The sequence below is a fragment of the Sus scrofa genome, chromosome 1 (assembly GCF_000003025.6).
Source record: "Sus scrofa isolate TJ Tabasco breed Duroc chromosome 1, Sscrofa11.1, whole genome shotgun sequence".
In the NCBI taxonomy this organism is placed as follows: domain Eukaryota; kingdom Metazoa; phylum Chordata; class Mammalia; order Artiodactyla; family Suidae; genus Sus; species Sus scrofa.
The window spans coordinates 86117513-86126997 of record NC_010443.5 but is presented as its reverse complement, the minus strand read 5'-3'; the positions used below and the strand labels follow the sequence as shown (position 1 = coordinate 86126997).

Below are 9485 nucleotides of genomic sequence, written 5' to 3'. Positions count from 1 at the left end.
TGAACACTTTGAGTTTAAGATACCTATGAGAACAAAATCATGCCATTTGAGCAACATGGATGGACCAAGAAATTATCACACTAAGTGAAGTAAGTCAGACAGAGAAAGGAAAATATCATGAGATCACTAATATGTGGAATACAATACAAATGATACTAAAGAACTTATTCACAAAACAGAAACATATTCAAAGATTTCAAAACCAAACTCAAGGTCACCAAAGAAAAATGTTGAGGGGGAGGGATAAATTAGGACGTTGAGATTAACATATTCACACTATTATATATAAAATAAATAACAAGGGCCTACTGCATAGCACAGGGAAATCTACTCAATATTCTGTGATAACCTGTGTAAGAGTCTGCAAGAGAATGGATATATACATGTGCAACTGATTCAGTTTGCTGTACACCTGAAACTAACACAACATTGTAAGTCAACTATACTCCAATAAAAATAAAAAAATACACCTGAGATATTTAAGTGGAGGTGTTAAGCAGGCAATGGATATATGAGTCTGGAGTTTAGGAGAGAGAGTTCTGATGGATTTACACATTTGCAAGTCATTAACATATGGATGGTATTTTAAACTGTAAGACTGGAGGAGATCACCAAAAGGGTGCAGAAAGAAGTGTCAGCAGCAATACTTTCAAGAAATGCAAGTTTTGAGATTAGGCCCCAAAGAGATCAATGAGAAATGGTGGAATAGTAAATTCCTCCAACTAAAAACCAGTGTTAGACCCAACGATGCAAATGTACTGACTAGCCAACCAAGTCTAGCAAATCATTTGGCTCTGCTGAAGTGAAAATACAGAGCCAAAAGGTAAGGAAAGATGTATGAGGCGAGGTAGGGCTTTCAGGCTGGCTGGTGGCTAGTCAGAGCTGGGAATGCAGGGTTCAAAGGCCAGCCTTGTCTTTAACAAGTGACAGCTGCAGTTAGTTTCCTACAGAAACCAAAACCAACCACCGTGTCCTACCATCAAGCATATGTCAACATGCTGGTACAACAGGCATCCCCTTTCACAGATGCAGAGAAAGCACTGCCTTAGACCACAAAGCCACTTAACAAGCAGAGCCTCGCCCTTGCCTAGCTTACAAGGGAGGTGACCTTTCCCTGAGGGCACTTGAGCTATAAAGTGGGACAGGTTTGGAGGAGGGGAAGCTGATAGGTGAGCTCTGGTAGAGCAATCTTGATGCGCCTGAGTTCTGCGCAGAATTCTAACAAAGGGGAGGGCCTCGGCTGGAAGACAAAGCAAAGAATCACTTAAGGGTAGTGGAAGGGCACAAGTGAAAGCTCAAGGACAAAAAGCACTGGGAGTCTTGAGCTGGCGGCAAGGCTGAAGGCACTGTGAACGATGCTTCCTTGCCACAACCTCCCTAAGCCGGGCAGTGAGGAGCCTGAAGGACTGAGGAGTGAGGTGGCGGTGGCGGGGAAAGGCCCACTCACAAGTTATCTGTTAGGTGCTGATGCTGGGAGCAGCGGCGGCGCTCTTATTTTCCTCTCAGTGGGTATATCTGCCTGGGAGCCATACTTCTTGGGGCTCCCGGGCCCGGCTAAATGGGAAGGTGCAGGAGAGCCGGCCTACTGGCGCCCCGGGAACGCCCGCCGATACTCAGCACCCGGGTGCAAGACCCCGGCACGGCAAGGGTGGAATCAGAGCGGAAGACCCACGGGCCAGTGCTCGCGCACTCGAGCCAATCGCGGAAGACGCTTCCACGTGACTGGGACTGACCAGTAGGCGGCTGCGGAGGTAGCGGCGGGGAAATTCAAATGTGTTTGCGGAGAGGGAAGGGGATTCCATCTTTTCTTCCAAACTCCGCTTCCTGGAGGAGAGTCCTACCTCGCCAGGGCCGGGAGGGACGGCGGCGGCTGCTGTGTGGGCTTTTAGCCCCGCCGCGCGAGTCGGTGAGCAGTGGGAGCGAGGTGGGAAGGGCTGAGAGCCTAGCAGAGGACGCGGGGTGCGGCTCAACGGGCTGGGCTAGGGGGGAGGAGCGGGTTGTACCGGAGATTTCAGAGAACCCAGAAGCGAGAGGTGGGTGTGGACTTGGCTGGGAAGATGACCTGGCAGGGCATCTGGGGAGACTCCCTCTTGTCTGGCGTTTTAGCACTGGGAGAGAAGGAGGTGGTGGCCATGGTTCTGACAGTTACCTTTCGAACCTGACTTCACCTTATCGCCCCTTTTCATTGTTATACTTGAGACCAAGGGCGACGTTGATATTTGAGAATCACAGAGAGTGACAGGAAGAAAAGCTGGGACACTTTGTTGACCAAACATCAACACCCTGCAGACCTGCAAGTGCTCAGTACTAGATTCATGGTTATTAGGATGATTAAGATAGCAAATAATGTTTCTGCCAAATATGTGCAAAAAGAAGCTTGCTGCTATCCCATTTATCAATATAAAGGGCTGTGATGTAGTATTCTGCCTTGAAAGCACTTGCAATATGCATGTTTACTGACATAAAGCAGGTTAATAAAAGAATGGTTATATTACCAAAAAGATTTTTTATGCCTGTATGTAACTACCAGAATCCAAGCAAATATACCATTACATTTTTTAAAAACCACTGAATTTACAGATGGTCGTGAGAAAATAATACTGGAGAAAGAGTGAAAGGAAAACGTACAAGAAAAATGGGAAGTTTGAAAGGGATCAGCAACTTTTGAATTGTGCAATGCCTTTATAGAAGTAATGTTGGGAATAAAAGATGTACTTACCTGTTGGAAACCTTGCTGGACAGAGTACAAAGACATGCTCTTGTTTTTGTGCACATAGTTTCATGAATACCACCCTAATAACATCCATGTTGAGATGTGTTCATATAGCTAATGCTTTTATCTCCTGGGTTCTAAAAGGCTAGTTGCAACATCTTTTTTCTTTAATGCTATTTTAAAAAGGTATTATAAATTTTTTTTTTTTCCTTAGCAATGGAGGCTGAGGATTTAGGTGGCAGAGAATTGACAATTGATTCCATAATGAACAAAGTGAGAGATATAAAAAATAAATTTAAAAATGAAGACCTTACTGATGAGCTAAGCTTGAATAAAGTCTCTGCTGATACTACAGGTAAGTTCCCTTTTTTGAGTGCTCTTGGAGATGAAGGAAATGTTAACTTCTGGGTGTTCACATAATGTAATTTTCTCAGTGATTGATGCTTACCAATTAGGGCACAAACATTTTATGTTTTAACCTTTTGTGTGGAAATATTTCCACAATTCCCTGCTTTCTTAAAAAGAACCCTAACAATTTTTATTACAGTGTGCTCAGAGGCAGATTTTCTTAACTCTTGCATTACACTGAGTTAATTTCAACTATCATTTCTGCTGAATACTTACCATTAACAGGTGTGCCATTTTTCCCATTCCTTTTTTTACTGCAAACTGAGAAAGCCTCACCAGTCTTAATAAAATGACAAATTTAAACACTCAATGTTTGGTTTGAAGAATCTTCCTGTTACTCCTCTGGCCTTTTTTCCCTGTCCTCCCTTCCTCACTCTGTTCCAGCTACAGTGGCTTCCCTGCTGTGTCTCCCCTATGCTGGACCAGCTCCTGTCCCAGTGCCTTTGCTCTTGCTCTCTGCCTTGAGCTTTGCTCCCCAGCTATCTGCCCATGTTACCTCGTCCAAGTCTTTGTTCACACGTCATCGCTGCGAGGCTTTCCCTAACACACCTAGTTAAAACAGCAGCCTTCTGGCTTGGGTTTGTGCCTCCCGTTTCCCTCCCTGTATTACTTTGCTCATGACACCAATCACCTTCTATCTCATTTATTCATGTGTTCACTGTCTCCTCCACTAGAATGTGAGCTCCATGAGAGTATGGTTTTTATCTGTTGTGTTGTAGCTGCAGAGCTGAGAGTGGTGCCTGGCAAGTAGTGGGTACTTAAATATTTATTGAATTATGGAGTAAAAATGTCCAAAGTTTAATGCCCTAGTTTTATGAAAAGTATTAGCTCAGAAGATGAATTCTACCCCCCACCAAGGCCCCCCCTACTGAATTCTTTACTATGATTTAGATTGTTGAGGTTTTTTAGAAAAGTGACCTTTGGATAAGTTGTATCTATACTAGCCATTAAATGGATGAGGGATTGAAAAGGAATGGAAGAACTTGTAACTAGTCGTGATGGCAGGTCATACCACTTGAAACAACTTAGAAACTGATCATTTTGATGTTAAGCAAATTCTTAATATGGTGATATTCTATCACCATACTTTATTTTGTGTATTATTTAAAACAAATTATGTACATACAAAATAAAATGTGTATTTAATTTTTAAAGTATGTGTATTAAAAGTGCTAATAAAGCTTGTACACCAAGGTAAGCGAGTCCTTAATTAAAATCTTCAGCTTGCTCAAAATTGTGAATGCCTAATATATATTGATAATTGGGGGAGTTCCCATTGTGGCTCAGCAGAAGCGAATCTGACTAGTATCCATGAGGACACAAGTTCGATCCCTGGCCTTGTTCAGTGGGTTAAGGATCCAGTGTTGCTGTGACCTGTAGAGTAGGTTGGAGACATGCCTCAGATCTGGCGTTGCTGTAGCTGTGGGGTAGGCCGGCAGCCTCTGGTGCCTCCATATGCCTCCGGTGCAGCCCTAAAAAGACAAAATAAATAAATAAAGGGCTGTAAGATGTTATAATACTGAGGAAGATTAAAACTATGGTTTCTAGATGAGAAAAATTTTGTGTATCCACTATGCTACACTCTAATATACACTTGGCATCAAATGAATACTAACACAATAAAGACAGGATGCTTTAAATTTTGAATAGAGAGAGAATGGAGCTTGAGGAATACATCTGCAAAGACTTTTTTAGACACCTTGAAGACTAATTTGATCGGAAAGCAGTGGAAGGTATAACTGGAAAATGAAGTTAAGATCAGACCAGGTTAAATATAAGAGTTAAGGCAAAGTTATGAATTTGTTATGTTTCTGTAAAAAGTAGAAACAGTAACTGTGAAAAAGCAAATATTTAGCCCTTGTTGAAGGTTACTGATAATTTCTCTGAGAAATCTGAATTTAATAATGTTTAGTAGTGACTAAAATATCCTGAAGGGGACAGTGACATTAATTCATATTGTCTTAGTTTTAAAAACTGTTGGAGTGCCCTAGGGGCTCAGTTGGGTAAGTATCCAGCATTGTCATCACAGTGGCTCAGGTCACTGCTGTGGCATGGGTTTGATCTCTTGCCCTTGGCATCTGCATGCTATGGGTGAAGTATATATATATCAACACCCAAAACTGTTAACATGAAAGAAAGTTAAAAATAAATTACAAGATGAAAATTGTGGAGGAATGTGGGTAACTTGGAAGGAGAAAAAATGAGCACATCAGTTGCTTATCTTTTGTAAACTGGTTTTGTTCGATTGGTTTAAAAGTCAGTTTGAGGTATATGGAGATAATGCTGGATAGATAAGGTTGTAAAGAAGGTTATGTTAGGCTGGGACAATAAGTTTCTAAATTTTTAGTGAATAAGTAATTGATGAATTTTCCGAGAAAGTTGATACTGAGGTGGTGGGAGAGGCTTGGATTTTCTTTAGATTGTTAGGATGCTAAAATAGAATTTTATTGCTACAGTGTACCATTTTCTTAGACTGCATATATTTTTTTTAATAAACATTTACTTCTTTTTCTTTCCGTAGAAAGATACAGCTTTTTGTAGTAAAACAGACCCTCATTAACTATGTATATATATATGTGTGTGTGTGTATAACACATACATATATATATAATGTAATATATATGTTATATATATATGTAAATAAGTTGCTTATATATTTACATGAATTGTTAAATATTTGAAGGGGTTTGTGTATGTTCATGCTGAGAATGTAAAAGATTAACTATAATTTGAAAGAAAAGTGCAATTTGACATTTGTTTTGTGTCCTTCTTCTGTTGTGGTATATTTTGTCTCTCGTTCAGATAACTCAGGAACTGTTAACCAAATGATGATGATGGCAAACAATCCAGAGGACTGGTTGAATTTATTGCTCAAACTAGAGAAAAACAGTGTCCCTTTAAATGATGCCCTTTTAAATAAATTGATTGGCCGTTACAATCAAGCAATTGAAGCACTTCCTCCAGATAAATACGGCCAGAATGAGAGTTTTGCTAGAATTCAAGTGAGATTTGCTGAACTAAAAGCGTAAGTATTAGCATTTTAACTGCATTTGGCTAACTCTGTTACATAACCCATAACTACATCACCAAAGAGTAAAATGAAAACATGTTCAGGATTGCTTGTAAGGAAATTACTGTTTTTTCACCAACTCCTTTTGTTTATAATAAAGAAATAATGTAAACCTTTGCTGTACACAAATTTCTGTAAAATTTACATACTCTAGACTCTCCCTAAGAAGATTTTAAAAATTAACTTTAATTTTACATGCAAAAACCCCTCCAATGTCCTGTGTCTTTTGAAAAATAGAGTGAGGAGTTATCAAACTTAGGCAACTATGTCCTTTTTCCTAAAATTTGACTCTGAACTCTTTGTTTCAGGATTCAAGAGCCAGATGATGCACGTGACTACTTTCAGATGGCCAGAGCAAACTGCAAGAAGTTTGCTTTTGTGCATATATCTTTTGCACAGTTTGAGCTCTCACAAGGTAATCTGGAAAATGTCAAGTCCAAACTTGAAGTAAGAGATAACTTCCTGCTATAACTTAGATTTGAATATTAAATCACGAGTATGAAGTAGAAGTATGAGGCCAAAGGCATGAAAGTTGATCAGATGAGAATACGGGGGAAGAAGGTGTACATGTAGAGGCTGTTAGCCCTTCCATTTGAAAGGAGTAATCCAGGAAAATTAGATTCAAGAAACACCTAAAGGAAAGTGGCTTCCTTACTGAGTATTTGTGGGATGAAGTATATAAGATATTTAAGCTAGAACTTGGATCTAAGTTCTTCATGTGCTAGAATGTCATAGCACCAAATATAATTGTAGCATTAATTCGTAGTTCTTTTTTAATTAAAAAAGTAAACTGCTATAGAAGATTTTATTTCTTGCTCACTTGGTTCTTCATAGTCTGTACTTTGGATAGAACAAGGGCAATCTTAAAACCCTCTTATCTTGCCTTCATTCTACTTTTAAAAATATTCGAGGAGTTCCCGTTGTGGCTCAGTGGTTAATGAATCTAACTAGGAACCATGAGGTTGCAGGTTTGATCCCTGCCCTTGCTCAGTGGGTTAACGATCCAGCGTTGCTGTGAACTGTGGTGTAGGTTGCAGACGCGGCTAGGATCCTGCGTTGCTATGGCTCTGGTGTAGGCTGGCAGCTACAGCTCCGATTCGACCCCTAGCCTGGGAACCTCCATATGCTGCAGGAGCGGCCCAAGAAATGGCAAAAAGACAAAAAAAAAAAAAATTTTGAGGTATGATAGCTTCAACAGCAACTACAAACTTGATAGCTTTAGAACACAAATTTTGAAAATCTCAAATTATTTGTAAAAAAAAAAAAAAGGAAACAATATTGGTACCACTGTGATATAGTCAAACCTCCAGATCAAAATTGTGACTGTTTTGAACAAGATTGATGAATAGGCTTTCAGGAAATACACAAAATCCCTCAAGTCCTTTGTGCTTTTGTTGTGTATGTGTATTTTTGTAGGTGTTGAAGACATTTCCATAGTTTTTATCAGATTCTCAAAGGAGTCTATGACGTTAGTAATCTTTATAATTACTAGTTCCTGTCTAGGTTTTTCTCTCTTCTTTGGCTATCCTGAAATGCTCAATACATGAAATACCACTACTCTGAATAAATGTAGATTTAACCACTATCAAATATGTTTATATTCTTAAAATTTATAAACTCCTTTAATCATTCTTATACCTCAAGTGCCAAGCATGGCGCATAACTCAGTGGCTCCCATAGATGCTGATGACGCATTTCATAACAAACATATATGCATTTAATATTTATAACTGAAATTCTAGACTAAATGTATTTAGTGAGTTTGCAGCTGAAATAAATTTTTTGGTAATTTATCTATAGTCAGAAAAGTGGTTTTGGTGATCTGTCAGTTATCTTGCATTTTGGGGCAGTGTACCTAAGTCTGGTAGCAAAGATTAATCTTTATTGTTACTTTTTTTTTTTCACATGTATCCTTTCGATGGGGCTTCCCTTTAGCAAAAATGTCAGCCTTTCCCTAATGACTGCTATTTTGAATGATGATTATTACACTGCTTTGTAACAGATTGATGTTCTTGAGACTGTTGCAACATCTAGAGCTCAGTTTACCTTTTGACTAAATTCTCTCAAATTTCTGTTCTAGTTGACCTTTGTTGTCCCCACTTTGTAACTGCTTTGCTAATATTTATTTTACTTCTGAAAATGGACAGTGGATGCTAAAGTAATACATAATTACATCAAGTACATGTTATGAAAGTAAACTGACATGAATTGTTATCAAAATTGAGAAATTGCTTATTTGCTTAGGAATGAAGTCTGTGATAAATTTTTTTTTGCTCTAGGCTTTTAAATTTTTTTCCTAGGTCCTGATGAATTTGTATCTGGGGAGTGAAGTTTGCTGCAATAAAATGACAATTATTTTTCACTTTCTTAGGTAATTTCAAAAAAAGTAAGCAACTTCTTCATAAAGCTGTAGAATGTGGGGCAGTGCCACTAGAAATGCTAGAAGTTGCCATTCGGAATTTAAACCTCCAAAAAAAGCAGCTACTTTCAGAGGAGGAAAAGAAGAGTTTATCAGGTAAACAAATTAGTGTGTGTTAATACCTTCTTGTGGTATTTTTGTCCTGCCAAAAGGATTCAGGATATGTATTTTATAGAAAAATAGCAATTATTTAGAATGAAATAATTATTTAGAATCAACATCTAACACTAAGTTTTAGATGGGAAAGAGGTAAGACTTTTATAAGTAACAAAGTTTTGTTTTAGGGCCGCACCCAAGGCATATGGATGTTTCCATGCTAGGGGTCAAATCGGAGCCACAGTTGCCAGCCTACACCACAGCTCACGGCAACGGCGGATCCTCAATTCACTGAACGAGGCCAGGGATCGAACTTGGATCATGGATACTAATCCAGTTGGTTACCGCTGAGCCATGACAGGAACTCCTACAGAAGTAAAGGTCTTTACTCTCTTGTTGGAATGTTTTTTTTTTTTTTTTTACTAACTGGACTCTGGTAACACACTAAAAACAACTTGATATAAAATAGTAAGATCCCACTTTATAGCATAGAGAACTGTATTCAATATTCTGTGATAAGCTGTAATGGAAAAGAATATGAAAAAGAATATATATATGTATACTGTATCACTTTACTATTTACCAGAAACTAACACAACATTATAGATCAAGTGAACTTCAATCAAAAACAAACAAAAAGGAAGTTCCCATTGTGGCTCAGTGATAATGAACCCTACTAGTGTCCACAAGGAAGCAGCTTTGATCCTTGGCCTGCTCAGTGGGTTAAGGATCTGGTGTTGCCGTGACCTGCAGCGTAGGTCACAGATATGGCTCAGATC

At 39.0% G+C, this 9485-nt stretch overlaps 1 protein-coding gene across 5 annotated transcripts in view; it reads left to right on the top strand.

The window, feature by feature from the left end:
- TTK (TTK protein kinase) overlaps positions 1664-9485 on the top strand; it is a 48759-nt gene continuing 40937 nt past the window's right edge. Inside the window, exons 1-5 of one of the 5 annotated variants that reach the window (XM_021092069.1) lie at positions 1664-1751; positions 2928-3068; positions 5924-6146; positions 6500-6606; positions 8563-8706. In XM_021092069.1, the coding sequence (XP_020947728.1) occupies positions 2930-3068; positions 5924-6146; positions 6500-6606; positions 8563-8706 (613 nt within the window). In that variant the 5' untranslated portion in view covers positions 1664-1751; positions 2928-2929. Of the gene's footprint in view, positions 1925-2927; positions 3069-5923; positions 6147-6499; positions 6607-8562; positions 8707-9485 lie in introns of all 5 variants that reach the window. The other 4 variants (XM_021092051.1, XM_021092055.1, XM_021092077.1 and 1 more) reach the window with 4 other exon arrangements.